The 21,767-nt window shown below is 39.8% G+C and overlaps 1 protein-coding gene across 2 annotated transcripts in view; it reads right to left on the bottom strand.

Moving 5' to 3' along the window:
* LOC311489111 (guanine nucleotide exchange factor VAV3-like) overlaps window positions 1-21,767 on the bottom strand; it is a 49,936-nt gene extending 28,169 nt beyond the window's left edge. For both annotated transcript variants that reach the window (XM_084546053.1, XM_084546054.1), the window contains exons 1-14: window positions 21,433-21,767; window positions 18,212-18,328; window positions 12,433-12,491; window positions 11,696-11,761; window positions 11,055-11,172; window positions 9,045-9,137; window positions 8,644-8,712; window positions 8,456-8,559; window positions 7,806-7,905; window positions 7,417-7,512; window positions 4,813-4,881; window positions 3,332-3,418; window positions 1,955-2,040; window positions 1,541-1,673 (exon numbers count right to left, since the gene is read on the bottom strand). In XM_084546053.1, the coding sequence (XP_084402179.1) occupies window positions 1,541-1,673; window positions 1,955-2,040; window positions 3,332-3,418; window positions 4,813-4,881; window positions 7,417-7,512; window positions 7,806-7,905; window positions 8,456-8,559; window positions 8,644-8,712; window positions 9,045-9,137; window positions 11,055-11,172; window positions 11,696-11,761; window positions 12,433-12,491; window positions 18,212-18,328; window positions 21,433-21,636 (1,401 nt within the window). In that variant the 5' untranslated portion in view covers window positions 21,637-21,767. The remainder of the gene's footprint in view (window positions 1-1,540; window positions 1,674-1,954; window positions 2,041-3,331; window positions 3,419-4,812; window positions 4,882-7,416; window positions 7,513-7,805; window positions 7,906-8,455; window positions 8,560-8,643; window positions 8,713-9,044; window positions 9,138-11,054; window positions 11,173-11,695; window positions 11,762-12,432; window positions 12,492-18,211; window positions 18,329-21,432) is intronic.

The following is a 21,767-nucleotide window of genomic DNA, read 5'->3' as shown; positions in this document are numbered from 1 at the left end:
ATGTTTTAAGGATTATCCTGTTTTATCTTATCCACCGTATGGTAAAATGTACTACGTCCTGTATAAGACGAGATGCATTAAAGGCTGTCTAGATTGATTTATGGTGATATGGTGTAATTCAGCCGTTCGGTCAAACACCAATCAAAACACAAGCCAATCATCACATCCATTAATGCCATCATCAATCATAACCGACTTAGCTTCATGTGTCTTGATGCCGGACCAACAAAAGTATGTTAGCTTTGTATACCGTCAACGTCAAGAGTGCTACAGCAGTGGGAGTTTAGCCAGAGTGCTGAGTCCTTCAGAGGGCTGACAGACTTAAGCTGTGACAATACTGAGGCAGAAAGTCTGCAAATATGCCTCAGAGAAACCAGACAGCTTGTAAAAAAATTCTTAAAGGTGGACCCAAAAGCCCCCGCCAAAGTTCTTGACCATGTCTTACAGGTGTACAGAAAAATCCATGGGTAATATAGTGTATGAGTGCTACTTGCTTTTTCTTATGTGTGCATTCAATCAATTCCCAAACCTCTCTGCTTTTGTCACCATAACCTGCTCCGTGCTTGTTGTGTCATATCTAATAAGAGAAAAGTGGTCGGGTTTACCCATCAGTGATTGGCCAGCCCTGAGTGCTTACAGAGCTCTGCTGAGCGTTAAATCATTGATGACTGTGTGGGTGCTCACTGGCACCGCATTCAAACTCTGAAGTTTCATTTAGCAGAAAATGATATATAGCTTTAAGTAGCCTTGGAGGACTGCACACATTCATCACCTGATATTAGCATGTCTGTCCCGCATTGTGTTTGTGTGTGGGTGTGTGTTTGTAGGTGTTAGTACACGGGACCTCTGTGAATAAGCATCTGTTTCTGTGTGCTGCAAATGCATTCTTATGTGTCTGTGTAGTTTTGCGCTGCATTAAGAAAAGGTTATGTGTGATTGATAGACCTTTATGCTAGAAGAGGGATAAATAAAAAGGGTAAAGATGCGTATAAAGCACTGTTTGCGTCAACTGTTAATTCAGAAATACTGTCAAAGGCGAGCATAAATACCCCAAAAAGCACCTCGAGACAATGGATATGCATGTCAAATACCGATCACTGTCATGCACATTTCCCACACACATATGATGAATGCGTAATAAAGTAAATGAGAATGATAATGGAGTCCCTTTGATTAAAAAAAGAAAAAGAAAAAAACACAGAACAGTCCCATTCTGGCGAGCTGTCAGTTTCACATTAGCAATCAGCAGCGGAGTGAGAAGGCACCATCTGTGGGCATACATCAACAAGACATCAACAAGTCCCCTCCACTACAATACGGCCTGCGAACGTTCCCACCAGGCTGGAAATAGCACGCCGCACAAACTGCACGGCGAGACAAAAGAGGGTTAGATTTCGAGGCTTCTCAATGAAGGGTTTCCCAGAATGGAGTTTTTTTTTGTGTTTATTTTAGCCATAAAACTACGCAGCCTGACAGATTTAGAGTTAGCAATTAGCAAAAAACTGAATACAGTATATTGTGATTTCTCAACACGACTGACCTTTTTACCCTCTCTGTCTGACGTTGGGTTGTTGGTGATCTTGAAGAAGTTGAGGTCGAGTATGTCCTTCATCTCATAGTTGTCCCCTCGTCTTTTGCAAACGATGACGGCCACATCGAATAAAAAGATGTGTCTGTAGAACAATAAGACGGCGTGTTATGTTGCTTTGTTATCGATTGCGACAAAATCTTGTTTATTCAGATGAGAGTATGTGATTATATGAAGCTTGCATCAGCGATTTAATTAAGAGTTAAATGTATTTCAGTGACTTTTAAGCTCTACACGTGCTAGAAGCAAGCAAACAAGTAATTAATTCAGTTATTAAAAGTCAACTTTGTACATAAAGTAAATCTACTGAATCGTTCTGTTTCATTAAAGCAACCTTCAACGAGGACAATGAAGTGCAATGACAACCTGTCTTGTTTCCTCTTGTCAACGGTGGAGACTATGCGCACCTCTCCGTCACCCTTCGGCCGTCCATAGGTGATTAGAGACTGATTCTGCGAGCAAAACGTGACGCAGTTAAACATGAATACTATCACACCAAGCTTTTCTTTATTTCATTTTCTCATCTGCCTCAAGCTTTGAAAATTGCATCACATCTGGTCACATCAACCTTTTGATGCCGAAGTGCAATCAATCAGATCTTCTCCCAGAATCGGTTCATTTAGAAAAGAAGATAAAGTAAGGTATCGTAAGAAAATAAAATGTTTTAGGTATCAATAATTTCTAGTACGAGAGCATGGCAATCTGCGGTGCATTTTAAATGCCTTTCTGGGAGGAATGTCTGTCTCTACCGTTTCTTTCAGAGAAGAACAGTTAATGTTGCACACCGTTCCATCATATGTTTCAAAGGAGATCTTTCAACTCAACTCCAAATGTAAACCAAACTAAAAAAACAATGAGTTCAGCAGGAGAATCTCAAAAGAGATCCCCAAAAATTACTATTTTTGTCCGTCCACTAAACTGATGAATACGGAGGCAGTCTTGCACCACTGGCCGATTAGTATTATTTGACTTTGTAATGGCAAATGACATCCATTCAAGTCACCAATCACATTCAATCAAGATAAGGAGTAGGCATTTACAGTCTGACAGGCTCTCATGCTCTTACTTTTATGATGCTGGATACGCTTTTTTCTAGCCTGAAATTGGTTCATATTTTTTTCCCTTGGACCACATCCACATCATCGCATTATGTTTTCTTAGCAGCACACTTGTACTCATATAATAACCTGGTTGTGTACTCCACGTCAAAAGTTATGTCTATATTATGTTATATTTTAATGGCATTAGTAATTAACAAGAGATTGCTGCAACTATTGACCATATTCAATATCAATACATCCGATGATTATTTTCATTCAGATTATTTAAGGTTTCTAAAAAAAAAACAATCTCCCAATATAATAAAAAATACTCTTGAAATTTTCCAGGGGTCGAGGTTTACAAATTGTGAAGAACTTAAGTTATTTTAAGCCAAGCACAACAAATAAAAGCAACAATTATTACATTAAGCACTTTAATAAAGACTTGTCTACTTGATAATCATTGCAGCTCTTAATAGGCATAATATGGAGTTCTTTTTGAACTACTGTAACTTTGACACTGATTGGGTTAATCAAGGAGAAATAAAACATATTAATGTCATGAGAATTAATTGCTTGGATGCCTAATTTAAGTATTTGGTATAGAGATGTCTTGTAAATGATTCAACAAAAAACAACAACATCTTCCCGATAATTTGCACTTTCTCAAACTGTACACCAACGGATGTCGATCATGCTTTACCAGGTTTTCGATAGACCTCTGGTACTGGTCGATCTCCCTTATTGTCTCATTGTCCCTCTTCACCTCGTTGACATACTGAGCCAGATCCTGAGGAACACAGAAAAAACATATTCACATATTTTGTGAAGGTTAGGGTTAAGTGTGGAGGAAGTGAAAACAGTCAAAAAGATTCTGTCCACACTTGTTTTGTAAAGAAGATACCTTGGACATTTTGGGAACTATATCCATTCAGAAATCTTTGACAGGATTGATATCCACTGGCTTCCAGCCTAGTCAGTGGACATCAAAATAACAGATAACGGATATCTGGGCCAAGAGTGTCTGTTCCTTGCATCACTGTTCATAGACCGACGAGCAACAGGGTTGGAGTTGAGACACAACATTATGTAGCTGTTTAGCTACTTGCGACTAAAGCATGCTTAAATCTGATTAGTCAATTTTAGACTACAGAAATCATACACTAACGTAATGTTGTCCAATTCTGCTTATTCACATGCAGGGATCTTTTTATAAAAGTTATTCGTTATTAAGCTGAAGCCAGATGCCATAGGCTATCATAGCTTAGCATAAAGACTGAAAAACAGTTGGACCATCTATAAACTGACATGGAAAATGAAATGGAGGTTTGTTAATGACAAACAATAACGCCGTGTAGGATGTCGTAACCTTTGGACAGAACCAAGCAACTTGTTTCCAAATTTGCCCTCTTTAATGCTAAGCTAATTTGCGAAGCTAAGCTAATTTGTTCAGGACTATTGCTTCTGGTAAAATAAAGTAAATAAATTAAAACACTCTTGTTCTTACCTTTGTAGAGATTGTTCAATGTGAAGGCTAGCAGAGTTAGTCTAATTTGCCCTCTTTGATGCTAAGCTAATTTGCTAAGCTAAGCTAATGTGTTCAAGACTATTGCTTCTGGTAAAATAAATTAAATAAATTAAAACACTCTTGTCCCTACCTTTGTAGAGATTGTTCAATGCGAAGGCTAGCAGAGTTAGGCTGATTTTCCCGTTTTATGCTAAGCTAATTTGTTGTGTGTTATTGCTTCATATTTAAGAGACAAATATGTGTTATTATACGCAGTTGTAGAACATTTGTGTGCTTCTTTGTGAGCAGAAAAATCACGTCAATAAAAAGTATAAATCAGTTTGTCAAAAGTTGTGAATTTGACAACTTCATAGATCAGCTGTATGTCAAGCTCGGGGTGTCATCAGTATTAGAGTAAGCAGAGCAATCAGTGCTAAAAAAAAATAAGTGCAATGTAAAGTTTTATCAATTCTCCCCCATTTCAAGCCGTAACACACGATGAATGAATGATTCATGGCTTTGTGTTTTTTTTTTCCTTCTCCTTCTTTCTTTCATCAAATAAAAGTTGATAGCCGAGTGGCAGAGACCATTTCGGAATTATCCGCTAAATCAGCTAAATTGTTAAGAATCCAGAATCACCATGATTACGCGCCATTTACCGTAACCACTGCACTTACTTTCATGGCATCGAGAGCGATCTTCAAGTTGCTCTTCTCGGCCGCATCTTGAGTGTGTTTGACTAGCTCCTGTTAGGGAAGGAGGACAGAAAATGAATGGCAGACCACATCCACTAACAGAACACACACAGCAGACACAATTGCGTTTACAATCACGTTTAGAATCAGTAGCTGGATTATTGATTGGAATCGGATAATGAAGATGGCTTTAAAGTAAATGGTATGAAAGGCGGCTGCTGGCTTTTTTTTTTATTTTTATAACAAATAGGCATTTTTAAAATTCAAAAGACAGCCAGTTGTCTTTCTTCTCCCTTTTCTCTGATTTTCGACTACTTAACGGGTTGGCTTCACTCGATATCAAACTGTATCATAATACACTAAAAATAAACCTGATTTGTTCCAGTCTGTGCGAATATGCGATGAAGCTGCACGGCGAAGAACAGCAGTGGAATTTAAAGAAGCAAATCTACTTCATAAACTCTCAGAGGGAATAATTAGAAATGGAAGTATATGCATTTTATAAATATAAAGGGAATATTCTCTGCTGTGTAAAATACTTTTATTAAAATAGGGAGTTCAGTACAACAAGACTTGTAATGGAGTATTTTCACTGTGTAGAAGTGCTCCCTCTACTGAAGGTCTGTATACCACCAGTGAGGCACATGCTTCAGGTGTTAATTTAATCATTCATATTTAATAAAGTGACAAGTAAAAAGAAAGAAAGCTTCATCAACAGGATTTCCTTTCTTACAATAATTAACTAAACATGTACAAATGTATATTTGAGCCTAAAATAGTGCAGGGGGCACATAAGGATGTTCTGAGCACATCATCTTCCCAACACCCACACACACACATATGTTCTGTTCCTTTAATCAACATGTTTAAGCTATAGTTGGTATAACTTTGTGTAACCTGCACAAAGATGCCGATCTGTTGACAAAGAATCTCTTATGGAATCTCCCTTTGGTTTCATTAGCATAAAACAACAAAGAAGACATCTTGATCGTAATTACAGATTTGCAGATTATATGCGTTTAATATCAAAGGTAGGTGGAATCACACATGATCTGATGCTCATCTAAAAAATTAAGAGCTTAAATGTTATTTCAAGGAGTACGTATAGTGAAAGCTACAGTGAGCCGTCCCCTCTCTCACTTCCTCTTTCCCGTCTTCCCCTTATTGCCCCGTCACACAGTTTCTCCTCAGGGGGCCAGCTGAGAACTCCCAGGATCACCGCGGAGGCCTTTACCCTCCAACACTTTAGAACAGCTCTCGAGGCATCGCCCTCAACCGCCCTGCCAGCAGCCTACAGTCTGACCTCTGATTCATACGAACTAGAGGAGACGGCCTCACACAGTTCATCAGCGGGCACTGAAATTAGTGGGATTTTTAAAAGCCTGCACGTCCGGTTTCTGCAGGAAACTGGTGCATGCAGGAGTGATCCTTTTACTGAGCAAGTTTATGAACTCCAATCATGCATCGAATCACTACAAAAATGATTTGAATTGATTTCAGATTTACTTTTTTTTCCATCAGATGACTGACAGTCTTAGATTGAGTGATCTTCCCCTTTTAAGTCCCTGGTTGAGGGGAAATGGGACTATTTATTGTATTTGTATTCTCAAATGTCAGGAGTAAAGAATAAATGCAAAACCTAAGTGACTTTTCATAATAGGCCTGACTTTCTATTTAATTAAATTATTAATTTGTCTTGTGGAGCTGCTGAGAAGGGAGGGAATACATATATTGCAAATTTGTGGAGGATGTCGCCCTCAAGTGGCCACTTATATAATGAAAGAAAAATGAAAGTGGACAGAACTTGGCAGATTCTGCCTCATAAAAATGTTTAAAAGCACCAATTGTCACAGAGCAAACACTGATGTTGCATCCCTAGAAAAGGTGAAATTATTTTCTTGATTTATCAATTAATATTTTAATCACGACAATATCAGCACATAGCGAAATATGTCATCCCAGGTAAGATGCCTGCTATCTGTCAATCAAATTTCCAATTTAATCATCTTCTACGTCTGTAACCGCTTGTTTCTGTGAAGGGTCGCAGGGGGGCTGGAGCCTATCCCGGCTGTCATTGGACGAGAGGCAGGGTACACCCTGGACAGGTCTCCAGTCTATCACAGGGCTAACACAGAGAGACAGACAACCATTCACATGCACACCTACGGCCAATTTAGAATCACCAATGAACCTAACTAGCATGTCTTTGGACGGTGGGAGGAAGTCGAAGAACCCAGAGAGAACCCCCGCAACCACAGGCAGAACATGCAAACTCCGCACAGAAAGGTCTGCGATGGAATCGAACTCAATTTAATCATAAAACGTAAAAATAAATCAAAATATATCACATTTGTGAAGTTGAAACCAGTGATTTTTTGAGAGCTACACATTCACTTTAAAGTGAGTTCCAGTGGAGCTAGTAACTTTATACACATAGAAAGTAATGATAAAGTAAAAAATAATGGTAGCAAGGAGATTCAGCAGATTTAAGTGATAATACAGACGAATCACTGAAACTGAAAAAGAGACACTCCTTGCTATTGTGTGGCACGTGCTTTAAATGTGTGAGTCAGGCAGCGTCTTTACCTGTAGAAGGAGATGGTACTTGAGGACTCTCTGCATCGGGACAACCAGCAGGTCCCTCAGTGTGAACTTCCCATTGTTGGCTCTTTTGGAGCACTCCTGGAATACACATAGACCCTCAGTTTTGTCATAGTTGCCAAATAATGAAATTAATGGAATATGTAATTTATCTTAATACTTCGCGCAAAGTATGATAGGACGTTAACTTCTTTATACCTTTATTTTACAAATATGTAAGATAATAATTCAATAAAAAGTGAATTGAAATTACTCTCTGATGTAGGTGTAGTGTTCAATGTATACACTAGGAGTCACTGAAAAGCTTGATATATATGTATATGGATTAGGATTGTGAAAGTGTGTTATAGGTGGTGCAGCTTCAGATGTGTCACCTCCAGTTTCAGACGGACATCCTCTTTCTCTTTGCAGATGAGGTCCAAAACAGCGATGGCAATCTCCACCCGACTACAGTATATCCCATAAATGAGCAGCCTACAAGTCAAGAGGGAAACAGGAGAAGTGAGAGGCTGTTAAGTAAGTGCCAATCAGCAGACAGTGATACAGACGCTTGTGCAAAATACAGAACGCCACGATATGTCACAATCACGTTGTCAAGAGATTCTCTCACACCGTTATTATTTCACTGACAATAAAACACTTAATCGACTCTGTAAGAAAATGATCATTTCTCTAAAAGAAGAAAATGCAAACAACATTTAGCTTCAGTGCGTTTAAAACACACATCCGTAAGACCACATAGCTGTCATATAATTCAAATGAAAGACCTCCAGTGTGCAGAACAGAGTTAGAAAAAGAAAAGTCTTCATCGCCATCTTTCTATTACTGTATTAACATCAAGTTCTGTGGTGGAATTAACCTACAATGAAACCTTCTGCACATGTACTTCATCACTACTAGAGATACAACTTCACAAAGCAAATTAGGAGACATCAGTCAATGGAAACTATCACACATAATTTTTTAAGACTAAAAGATTGAAATAAATTAGCACCAAAAACACCCGAATTAACTTCTCCGACACCTTTCTTTGTAGCTGATGAAGATTTGATAGAGGTTTAAGGCATTTTTATTGAGGATGGAATCTTGCACTTCAACCATCAGGCTCTTGTGAACTTTTACCAGGTCCTGCGACAGAAGAAGGAAGCCATCAGTATCTGAACGGAAAGGTTCTATTTTCACGTCACGTGGCAAGAAGAGGAAATCTCTTACTGGAATGTTGACGAAAACTTTGTCAATTTCGGCCGCAGAGAAGAATTTCTTCAGTGGATTCAGGAAATACTGGACAAAAGAAAGACATATAAACTTATACAAAACATTTCATCCCCTTTTTCACTTTTAGCTATATAAAGGGTAGTTTGGAATAACCAGTGACACTCATAGTGAAACTACTGATGGACGTCATGTTAGACGTCTGATAACAGGTTGATAGAAATGCAAATTAGGGAACTGATAACTGAGAAGTTCCCTCAAAAACCCCTAAAATACCTGTGCTGTGCTGTGAACGTGATGATATAATAATAATAATGATAACAATTTAACACTTACAGTAGGTGACATTAAGGTTTGTTCTGAACAATATATGATCTCTGACATTAAAAAAGATTCGGTACCTTCTCGATGGACTCCAGGGTTTCTGTGTATTTCTCCTCTGTCTGTTTGATTTCTGTAAGGCAGCAGCTCCGGACGTCCACCTCTGCCTGCTTCTAGAAAGACAAATTTTATATAAAATATTGTTTGAATATTGCAATCTGATTTTGTTTGGTCGTGTGTTCAGAGTATGTGCTCAATAATAATTCTTCCTAGTTACAGTGTATCACTCAACCATGTGAGGCAGGAGCTGAGAAATAGTGATATTGCTGAAAATATTTTTGTCAAATTTTACTAATACACCTAATACAAAAAAAAACATTTGATACTAGTTCCTGATTTGATTTGATTCTTGGTTATTTGGTCTTAGATACATGTGGTCCAGTCCATAACTGTGAACACCTGCTCACTGAAACAGACGGAACAGAAACAGAGTGTTTTGCCAGATGGCTACGGTTCATCTGTAGTCCTTGGGAAGGATGAATATTTAAAGCTAAAGGCAGTATGTTATCTGTAAATGCACGTTAATGTTATCATCAGCACATGCTTGACAAGTGAGAGAAAAAGCCACGGAAATAATGTAAAACAAAACATACAAATGGGGCCTAAAATAGACCCCTGCAGTACTCCAAGTTAGTAGTATCGGCGAAAAGTAACGAAAGAAATGTATACAGATGTTTAAGGTAAGTATAGTTTTTAGTGTTTCCATTTTAATTAATTTTTAATAATTATCCCCAAACATGATCAGTCACAGCTGCAAAACTTTAAGGGCAAAATCAATTCTCATACATCAAATTTGATGTAAGTGAAAAGCGGCTTAAGGAATAAAACATTAGTCATTAATTTATTAATTTTCATAATTTTAGTCATAGTAGTACTAGTAGGTAGCAGCATTTTCATTCTTCAGTGAAAATTTCACGCTTGGCAACCTTTGAAAATGGCACCAGATATATATATCTTTCAACAGGAACCTCTAGGGCGGAAGGACCAGTTTGAATTTTACACCATCTGAGTGAGGACAAAGTGCAGTGTTTGAGGGTTAAGACTCTGCTTTAGGGTAAAGGCTACCATTATGCTATCTGTATACCGTTATGGTCAGAGTTAGGCGTAAGGGTTAGTGTTAGTTGAGATGGATAGGGTTAGGGTGAGGGACTAGGGAATGCATAATACCAATGAATGTCCTCACAAAGAAAGCTATACCACTATTTGTGTGTGTGTGTCTTCTTGTATAGCTCTCTTTCTGAGACCCAGTTTGAGTTGTCCACCCTTGGAGTGAGGACATTTGTGCAAAGTGAGGACATTTTGGCCGCCCTCACTTCTTTACAAGGCTGTTTGAGAGTTAAGACTTGGTTTTATGGTAAAGTTTACAACTGGGTTAGGGTTAGGGGTGAGGGTTGGGGTTAGGTACTTAGCTGAGATGGTTAGGGTTAGGGTGAGGGGCTAGGGAATGCATTATGCCAATGAATGTCCTCACAAAGATAGCCATATAAACATGTATGTGTGTGTGTCTTCTTGTTCAGCTATCTTTCTGAGGCCCACTTTGAGTTGTACACCCTTGGAGTGAGGACATTTGTGCAAAGTGAGGACATTTTGGCCGCCCTCACTTTTTTACAAGGCCGTTTGAGGGGTAAGACTTGGTTTTATGGTAAAGGTTACAACTGGGTCAGGGTTAGGGGTGAGGGTTGGGGTTAGGCACTTAGCTGAGATGGTTAGGGTTAGGGTGAGGGGCTAGGGAATGCATTATGCCAATGAATGTCCTCACAAAGATAGCCATATAAACATGTATGTGTGTGTGTCTTCTTTTTCAGCTATCTTTCTGAGGCCCACTCTGAGTTGTACACCCGTGGAGTGAGGACATTTGTGCAAAGTGGGGACATTTTGGTTGGTTCTCACTTCTTTACAAAGCTGTTTGAGGGTTAAGACTAGTGAACTAGGGGCTGGGGAATGCATTATTTCAATGAATGTCCTCACGAAGATAGCCAATACAAATGTGTGTATGTCTGTGTGTGTGCAAGGCTGACTCATTGTGGTACCAGTGGGGGATGCTGCTCAGTCCTCATGAGGTCTTCATAGATCTCTCCACCTGCTTGGTCTTCTTCCAGACCGTAGACCGCAGCGTACAGGTCATCCTCGTCATCCAGAACATTCTCACTATTGCAAAAAAAGCACCAACATACTCATTAACACCTCTAAGATGTGCTGTGTGACCATTGCCTGGATATCAGCAGCAACTTTTACACTTTTTTTTTTTAATTTACGTTTAACTAAAAATGCCTTGGTTTGCTTTTTTATTTATTTTTTGCATATTTGTCATCAGCCTTTACTCAACGACTGATCACTGCATGCATTACAGAATGAAATCTGGAACCCTTATGTGTCATGAGACTCATACAAATATTGTATCTTCTTCATCTATCAATCACACTGTCAGCAGCACCCATCCAGAACCTTGATGTGGGTGGTATGCAAGCGCTCAGCAAAAAAAAAACATGCAGCGTTACTCATTTGCTTACTCTGACAGTAACAGAGAAAGCCAGCCCTTTACCAAAACATGTGGGTGTCCGGACCCCTGGAGAGGATGGATGATGAGCAAAAGCTGGTTTGGCTACTAAGAGAAATAATCATGTTTTATCAATGGCAGTTAAAGACCCGCGGAGAGGAGAATCATACATACTCAATCAGGTCTTCCAGGTTGTTGTAGATGTCCTCGTCTTTCAGGCTCTCCTCCGTTGGGAATGGCCTGGAAGTGAGAGCAAAGCAGCACAAGGTTCAGTGTTTAACAGAAAAAAAAACAAAGCAATGAAGAAACTGAGCTAACCAAGGACGTGTCAATATATATTCAGATATCTAGAACAGTCCACTATGTCTTTTGCAAACTAGAAAGGGGTTGAAGTAATTCATTTGGACAAATGTACAAGAGCAACTTGAAAAACAGCAATTGGGATTTCAAGATGCAGAGTCGCTGGATGCCAGAAATAATAATAATTAAAGATTAATTATTACAATGTAAAAAAACACCATAATTTTAGATCATACAAAAAAGAAACAGTTTCATCCTGAGACAAGTCACTGTCTGATTTGAGTGAAGGATTTTTTATTACTTTGCTTTGCATTTTCCCTTAAGCAGTCATATATTAAATTTATATATTTATATATTAAATCAACCAGCTGTTGTTTTGTGGCTATGTTTTTTACACTAGCTTGATTGAACTTAAATTAAATGGGATTTTTTTTTTTTCATTTCAGTAATGAATGTAACAGTTGGTAAAACTGGAAATTAGTGTGAGATGCAGCTGTGGTTGCAATGTCAGTAAGGGGAGGTGGAGGTGAAGGTGGAGGAGGAGGTGAATGGAAGCAAAAGGGAGGCACACGTACACAGTGGCTGTAGGGCCATTACCGCAAATGACTTACTTGAATCCTCCTTGCTGAGCAGTCGCTGTGTAAGAGAGCTTGGATAGAGTGTCCATGACCTGGTGAAACAAAGTTTCATGAAATCACATTGCTGAATATCTCAGAGTAAGAAAGTGTGTTTGTGTGTAAGAGACAAACGTCATATCTGATAATCACCAGTTTCTGAGTTAAAAAAAGTCTCCATGTCAGTGCCGAGCGAAACGAACCGTGGATGCCAAACAAATGGATGCATCATGTCAGCTGAAGTCAATAACTCAATCTGGTTAAACACAATTTTAGTGGAACTGGTGTTACATTTCCCCGATTTGAGTTGTTTGCTCGCATCACCCAAATGGCCTGTCTCATCCCTGAAATCCATCCCATGATGTGAACACTGAGCGCACCGAAAGCACAAACTGCTCAAGCAACCGGTTTCATGAGAAAATACTTTGTCGTTCTGTATTTACCGCCATGTATAATGTTACCAAACACCTGCAAGCCCAGCTGCCACCCCAAAAGCCAAAAAAGCGATGTGATAACCACAAATAATTGAAAAAAAAATAACACCTTGACATTGGCATGCATCGGCTAAACAGCGATCAGTGTCTCAGCAGGACGCAACACACTAGCTATGAAAATGTAAAGTCAGGCCACCTCTGTATCCAGCTGTGGAGCTTTCTTTATCCATCTCTGTACTATTTTACAAAGGTATAAAATACCTAACCTAATAGTATCAAAAGGCATGGTGGTAGATGTAGGGTCAGTTAATGTGTACACAACAAGCTACTAACGACTCTATTCCTTTACCAAAATAAAAGTCAAGCAACACTTGTGACAGCAGCGGCAAAATACGTCAGCACACAAAACAGTGCAACAACTCATTCTGATTTATTGTTTATTTAATCTTTTCTGCAATTGTGACCATTGCATTAAATTCCTAAATCAAATATCTTATTCCATCGTATTTTTCTCTTTATATAGTAGTTACGCGGCTGTACGGCGTAGTGTGCCGTCTGCAGTGCGGCAATGTGCAGATCATTTCTTTTATTTCTCATGTTCTACATTAAATGTTCTACATTAAATAAAATTCTATTCATAAAAAAAGTTGAAACACAAACAGCTGGGAGAGCTACGACAGGAAACGGTCAGGCCACCTCAAACTCACACCTATGCATCACATGCCTGTGTCAGTGCGGTGGCGGGTGTGTGTGTGCGTGTCAGAAGAGGAGTGCACGTCTAAAAGAAGTTTAGATTTAGAAGCGAAAGAAAGGCGAGAGAAAACTGCTCAATACTTTGACACTGTCACTACATAACAACAATAACAGCGATACACCGTCCTCTACATAAGCAAGTGTAAAAAATTAACGTTTGCCAAAAGCAAGGTTAAACTTTAAATACGTTGATCCTCCTAGCGAAACACCTTAAAAACAAGATAATGCTCTGATGTTCACCATTGATGTCCATTTATTTATCCAACCAGATACAAGATCATAACTGAATTTTTTGTGGCTTTTTGTGTTTTGTTTTTTTTTGTTCAGAACATATGACAGGTGAAGTAGTGAAAGTAAATACAATAACACCAAGACCGCAGTTCACCTGGCACCTGTTAACACTTTCCCTCTAACTTCTCTGGTAACACAACTGCAAACTTTCTGGCAGGACTTGGATGGTTAATAAAGATTGTTGGTGGGGTTAACTAGAACAGCCTTTCTGTCTGCAGTTTATCTCCTCTTCCTGTGTGAATGGGTGCTGTGGCTTTGGCTGAACCCAGGTGTGCCGGTGTCTTGACAGAGTTGCGTTTATAACGTGAGAGAGAGCGGCTTTAAAAGAGCAAAAAAGGGCCTTCATCGTTGTCAGAAGTTATTTACAGCAGTCGAAATGTTGTTGTTGTTTTTTTCTGAATGAAAGAAGAAACGTTGCCTCGGAAGTGAGATCATTGCACTCGTTAGCTATGCAGAGTTACTATATGTGCTAACATTTACCCTAATGTTTAGCTGTGTGTCATTTCCACAACTGGAACGCAGTCGTGCCCTTATGATCACGTGCCAGCTTATTCGAGAAAATCTTTGAATAGTTGTAAATTAATTTGCATTTAGATCCCTCGCTGAGAGCATTACGAGTTAAATATAACGATTTTATCTCTGCGGTATTTTTGCACTTATCACATCGTCATCAGAGCAAATCTAATTCTGCTGCACGTCACACCCATTACAACTGATTTAAAAGGTGATAGCTAAGGCCACAATATACAGGGCTAGCGTGTCGTGCCGAAGGAGAACATCTAAAGAATAAAAAGTTGAATTTACCGTCTTTAAGAGAAAAGAAGGAACCCGTGTGACGCACAAATCAGACGAACATTAGTTAGTTTAGTGCACTGAAGTCTGAAACATTGCAGGCTGTTTTAAAAAGAAGTCGATCTCACACGTGCCTCGCCTGAGTTTAAGATGTGTGTGACTCGAGAAGCAAAGCCACAAGCTAAGCTGAAGTCCGACCACCTTGGTTAGAGTGGCCTATTTACTAAGTCTATCTCAGGAGTGCAGTTAAAAAATGAAAGCTAAGCAGAACGGAGGAGAATTTTAACAGGATGCAATGAATCAAAATAAAACATGAATGGAGATATCAAACACGGTCGCTCAGCTATCCGTAAAGTCTAGGTATAGCAATCCAAAGCGTTATGTAACAAGCAAGAGCTTCCACCAACAGCTGACATTGAGGAAGACGGTATTCATTAACACTGACCAATAACCTTACTGTTACGTTATTTTATTCAGCTCGGTTTAAGAAATATTTTGACATTTTGCGAAATACAGCTCTGGAAAAAATTAAGAGACCACTCCCACAAATGTTTCTTAAATCAGCATCTCTACATCTATGGCAGCCAGTCCATTCCAGTGGTTGTTCGATTCCAACACAAGCCTCCTCATTCTGCTTACTGAGACACTGATCAGGTGATCACCTGAACCAAATCTTATTTTATGAGGAAGATTATAAAAAAACACTGCTGTGATTAAAGATTGAGGTTATCCCACCAATAATGATTTCTAAACTCTTCCTAAGTTAAAATATTAGTGTTGTGTTGTTCAAGAAATGTTTTCTTTGCATTATTCGAGGTTTGAAAACACTGCACCTTTTTTGTTATTTTGACCAGTTGTCATTTTCTGCCAATAAATGCTCTAAATGGCAATATTTTAATTTCAAATTTGAGAGAAATGTTGTCAGCACTTTATAGAATGAAACAAAAATGTTCATTTTAATAAATACATAGCAAAACCAGCAAAACTGATCATTTTGCAGTGCTCTCTTATTTTTTTCCAGAGCTGTATGTTGACTAGCTTTAGGGCCCAAGGTTAAGTGAGGAGAAAGACACCACTGTCATGCTTGCACAATAAATATAAAGCTACGACGGTTTAGCACAGGACAGTTATCTCAGTCAATGCAACATATCTGCTGAACTGCCTCACACGCATGCACATGCACAATTCTGCTTTTATTCCGTTTCTATTCTATTTCTTTTCGATATATTTAATTGATGCTGCATAGTTGTTGCATAGTATTTGACAATAAAGAATCTTGGATCTACATCTACTTTTCTACCAAATTATTAAAATAGTGCTGGTCTATTTCTTGACCTAGAATGAAAGGAATAGTCTGTTAGACAGAATCGGTCTAGCTGACTGTTGATAGTTTACTATATGCTCAATCTACGTTCTCATCATATTCTCACCAGGAATGTGTTTATTTCCCAAAACAACAGCTACAGTGAAGAAACTACAGGCCTTCAACCCTAAATACCCTGTTCACCTGAAGAGAGGCTGATGTTAGTTTACGCTGAAGGCAAAAAAATAAAAACATTGTTCAGATCTTCCCTTCATCTCTGTGACCTGCAGGCTGCTGCACGCAGTCACCGTGGCTGCCCGTGGTGCAGCCTGCAGAAATTCAGCAGAGGAATGTAGGTTAGGGAGCTCTCATTAGATATTCAGTGGACTAATGCTCAGTCTACGGGCAGAGTTGGCACAACTCGAGTGGATTAGACTGGCCCGAGATTTGAGATGTTCTCCTTTGGATGTTTCTGGAAAACAAGGAAGAGCATTGCTTGTTCGGCCGTACATCACTTCCTGGAGTGGAGCCAGCCCCAGTCGCTGAACCTGCAGACACCCGTATGTCTAACTAGTGATGAGAAAAAAAAAAAAAAAAGCAGCAGCAGCAGCAGCGCAATCTTTCCCCTCCTTGAACATGACTGAGATTATGCATGTACTGTACATATTTGCAGGCGCCACCTCCCATGTGGGATTATCAGCAGCCAGATTAACTGGAAGCTTCTTTAGAGCACCACACTGAACTGGAAGAAAAGGGAGTCTGTGTGGGAAAAACTGCACGCAAAGCTCAATATGCGCTCGCTCGTAGTTCTCAGCCACTTGCGACCCCTCTCTATTCTCCACAGGGAAGTGAATTCAGCTCTGCAGTCATGTATAATAGGCCTAAATGAAAGACTTGTGATACACTCAGTGTTCTCAGTGCGGTGCCTAATTGTGCCTAGAGAACATTTCTCCTCATTAGGATTTGCTCACACATGCTTGCACCGAACTGCACTTCACAATTTCCTGAATTTATTTAGAATAAATACAATCAATGTTCTCACTAAATATGTCAAAGCAAAAAAATAAACCCCGGCTTTCTAATGTAATGAACTATGAAATAAATAATTTAGTACAGATGAATACACTCGCTCTAATTTATATGCTTAAGAAACAAATAATGACACGTTTCCCCCCTGAAGAACTCATAACGCTCGGAGGCAAACTTATGCACCAAATGCACTAAACTAAGGAAATGTGGGACTACGGTTGCTCAGAGTGAGCGGGCTTTCTTCTGCGGAGTTAAATCAGGCTCCTGTGCTGCGAGCGACAGTCCACAGAGTGGCTGGGCAGAGCGCACTACAAACCCACTGACCTGGTAACGCCGCGTACACACAGTGAAACCGGCCCCCACAATAACACAGCGATAAAAGAAAGAAGCCAAGCAATCGCCTTCAAGGAGCGCACCACGAAAACACAAGACCAGTCAAAGTGTGGACAAAACTTACACACATGGCTCCATCAGAAAAAGAAGAAATCATAACTCTGATCGGCTCTATCACAAAGATCTTCATTATGCAGTAGATATTTGAATATTTGACAGGATTTATGGGCAGTATATGAATTTATTTGCAAGATTTTGGATGTATTGCTTGTGCTAAATGTGGGAAATAAGATTGCAAATGACCACATTTTATGTTTAACTAAACCACATAAGAAGCACAATCTGCAAAAACTTCACAAGCGTATGCACTTCAGATTCAGGTGAGAGTGCCGTGCTCACAATATTCTTGTGTTTGTTCCCAAAATATGGTGAAAGATATTAACAGGAATGACACATTTAGGAAGCTGCAACAAGCATTATTAATTGATTTAAGTTTGCTTTTATATTTCTCTACTTTTATTGCTTTTTATCAAAAAATAAAAACTTTTTTAAAACGCATTTGAACTTCTGACCCGCCGCTTCAAACCATAACATCCAAACAACGGAGAAAAAACTGTAAAATGTGCCATCGATTAGACAGACGACCGGCACAATCGCAACCATCCCTCAGCTGTAATAGAGTGTGACGTGTAATGAGCTCGCCCGCATTGATTTCCTTCTAAAAACAGCTTGTTAGGGGGCAAGATCGCGCAAAGCTCACAGACTTCCATCAGTCATTAAATGCAACGACAGGCAGCGAAAAGATAACACGAGAGAGAGAGCCGACGAATGAGGGCGTTACCTTTCCAAAGTCACGCACATCGAAGAGATCGAAGGCCTCAAATAAGTCACTCTTCTTCATCCCAAACGCGTCACAGCAGGAATTCAGGAACGTCCGAATGTTCTTCAAGCACAGGAACTGCAAAGGTCAAAAATATGAACCAAATGTCAACTGAATTGTCCAAACCTGGGAGAGTTTGATAGAGTTTGTTTCTATAAACTACACATATTCACTGTTGCTGTCTTTGGTGAGAAAAACAATCATTTCTGTACATTATTGACCAAAAGATTGTGCGGTTTGGCTGCCAATACCTGAACCAGGGGCAAAATTAAAAGGTGTGTTCACTCAAATGAGAACTGCCATGGTTTTAAGAAGTTTCTCTGTGCTGCTGATGAAAATTTCTAAATGCCATTTTATTTGTAGAAGCAGTGCCACTGAATAAGCTATAAAAGATTGTTGTTTGAGATATGGATGTATTAAATATAGTTTTGCATGCTTTGTGGTGCACAAGTAAGGGCAGACGAATCGACTGTAGCTGCTGATTACTGACTATCTAAAACCTTTGTGAATAAAAACCAAAGTAATGTGGAAAACCTTCTAAACTTGTACTTGCAATTTGTAATGAAAGCACGGGGCATTTAAAGGAACTTTTATAAACGTGAAAGTGAACCACAAATTGAAAGTGAAATCTGAAAGTTTAACAGCGTGAAATGAAACCGCCGACTTTGTCCTCTGCTGGTGTCACTTCCCACTAGGATCCGTGTGTCAGTGGGAAAACTGACCGTCAAACTGGTTATGGTTTAAGGTTCAAGGTCCACTTCGGAATAAACATAGCCACTATATAGCGCTAAAAACATCCAGTGAATAAACTATAAACAACCCAGCCAGTGTAATTTAACTGTTTGTCCACATTATTAAGCGATGACTAAACCAGAAACTGCATCTGTGATAATTTGCAGTAAAAGCAGAGCCGTAACAAGATTCTCGAGAACAGATAGGCTACTTTTTTTTTTTTTATCACAGCAGCTCATCGTGGAGACGCCTGTAATCACTCCACCGCCCCCTGGGGCCCCGTTTGTCTGTGGAGGAAGTGCTTGAACATGATGGCTTTGCACCACCGGCAGCCTCACGCTCCCGAATACAGTTAGAGCTCTGGCGTACAGCCTCTAGCTCGCATCTAGTTTAGATGGAGAAAAACACCACAAGAGCTGGTGTTTAAGTTTTTCTGTTTGAGGGATTCGGGCGTTGGATTAATAGAGGATTTTTATCTGTCGTCTAATTTGTGAACATATACTGTGTATTGACTTTTAGCAACATCTGGCGTAATTTTCATGAAGGATTTTATTTGGAAAGCGTTTCTTTATGAACAAACAAAGTAAATAATGCAAGAATAGCAGAAAAGATATTTAGCACATTTATATATATTTTTTAACCCTAACCCTAAACCTAACCCTACGCCACTGTTTTGTGCCAACGACCACGACATGCACTGCGATAAAATAAAATCTCAGTGCATTTTCATCACACTACGCTGAACTCTCATCCTCCTGCCCATTACCCTTACGCCCTCGTTTCTCCTTTCTAAGATCGTAGGTCAGTGGGGCACGCTGAATGCGCCACTTCAAATCTGAAGCCCACTGACACACGCGCCTTTCTCGACATCACTCAGATGGCCTACAGCTGTAGGCTACGGCCGGCCATTGTTTAACCCATCGTGCCCCGGGATTGCTTTTCCTTTCCCTGTCAGTCAAGAAAATAAAAAGCAAGCAGATGTGCAGTGCAGTTTAGAAGACGTACCGCGGTCTAATGTCTGGCTGTGAAATTACCTCGTATTTATCCCTAAAGCAAAGATTTAAAGGCGAAATTAGTCCTCTTGACTACATGTCTCCACTTATGCGTGGCAGATTGATACAGAATTACATTTTCATGAAATAAATTTTGAGCCATCTGGTTTAATATCCCATCTTCCCCAAAACGAACACATCTATAATTAACTTCTCTATGTGCACTTTATAGCGCAGTCTTTTTTATGGTATTTTTGTTTTATTAGTGGATGTTTTGACCTTTGCAGGTTCTCTTTTAAGGTGCATAAAGATCTTATCATTTGTAAGTACGCACAGGAAGTCTTTCTCGTTCAGAGATAGTCATACAAAAAGGCAGACAAAATATCAGTGAACACTTTGATAAGTATATTTCAACCGAGTTCACAGGGACATATTCTGCTCAACGTGAGCCTTGGTGGCATCACGAAACGCACTGGTGGATTTGTTAGATGTTGATTTATTTTGTGCAACCTTAAACTGAGACTTAAAAACGTCTCGGCTATCTCTCCTTTATTTTTAAATAAAAATGTGCAGCTTTGCGGCCTCCAAATGTCGTAAAGCAAACTACAAGCTGCTGCACAAACTAGTTTCCAAACTCAAGGGTGGATCAAAGACGGGATTTTATCAGGCCTCTCCAGTGACAGCGGCAAGAATTAGACGTCAAGTTTCGGACCATTTCTTTAGGTTCCACCGGCAGAGGAACATTTATCACTCTCTTATTTACTCATCTAAGATATACTTGCATATGGTTTCAGCTGCTGAGATGGTGATAGAAATAAAACAAGCGAAATACGGATTCAGTCGGAAGACCTGACAGTCAGATAGGTCACTGTGTTGACTTTGTGTTTACAGTGGCACTCATCTGAGGCAGCGCCGACAAAGAGGGGTTCAGAGTCTGTATTTAACAGCGTTTGGGACATCAAACGATCGGCTTAAGCTCCAAATCCTTACGATTTATTTTAAAAGCATGGATAAAACTAAACATAAGTCTGCCGTATAATAACACTGGACACGGCCCATTTCCAGTCCCCTAATTATCTTTGTTCCTGCAGGCCTAGTAGCAACCATTAGACTTTATACTGTTCTAATAAGCTTTCTCCTTGCTTCCTGTGGCAGTGCTTTTTAGAAACATTATGTGGAAGTGCTACATTTGTATTTTCCACTACAGTCATTTCTTGAAAAGCAGCTGCCAACTTGTGGCTTCAACACTACCTACTCCATGAATTTTAATTAGGCTGACCTCTTAATTTGACTCTGGAGTATCTGTGCATTGAATTAATGAACGTACACTGTCCTGGACTATTGTCAGCATCTACCACTGCGTGATTTTTGAGATTCTTTCACAGTATTTTTGCAGTTCCTCTGAAAGCGTTACTACCAAAAGTTAGTTTGACAGCAGCTCTGAAATGATCAGTGTACCTGTGACATTTGCGGCCTGAGATTGATCTCCTTCAGGTTGATGGTGTTTGGCCTCAGGTTGTTGAGCAGCTGGCACAGCAACACCCCGTCCCGCAGGGTTTGCGCCAAGTCGAACACCTGCGCCGTGTCCGCGGTGACCCGGTGGTTCGCCGGCAGCACGTTGCAGCCGATCAGCCACACCGCGCACTGCCTCCAGTACTCCATGTTGGCGGAGAGCGATGTAAACAGCAGGTCGGTGCCAGCGAGAAGAAAACTTTGTGCCTATTTTAAGTCTGCGCTCCACATGACAGACGCTGCGCGCTGAGCCGTTCGCTCGTCTCTCCAAACTCCGGCAT

This window comes from Chelon labrosus, assembly GCF_963514085.1.
Source record: "Chelon labrosus genome assembly, chromosome: 6".
Classification (NCBI taxonomy): domain Eukaryota; kingdom Metazoa; phylum Chordata; class Actinopteri; order Mugiliformes; family Mugilidae; genus Chelon; species Chelon labrosus.
Note: the sequence above shows the minus strand (reverse complement) of the source record. Positions and strands in the feature narration are given on the sequence as shown.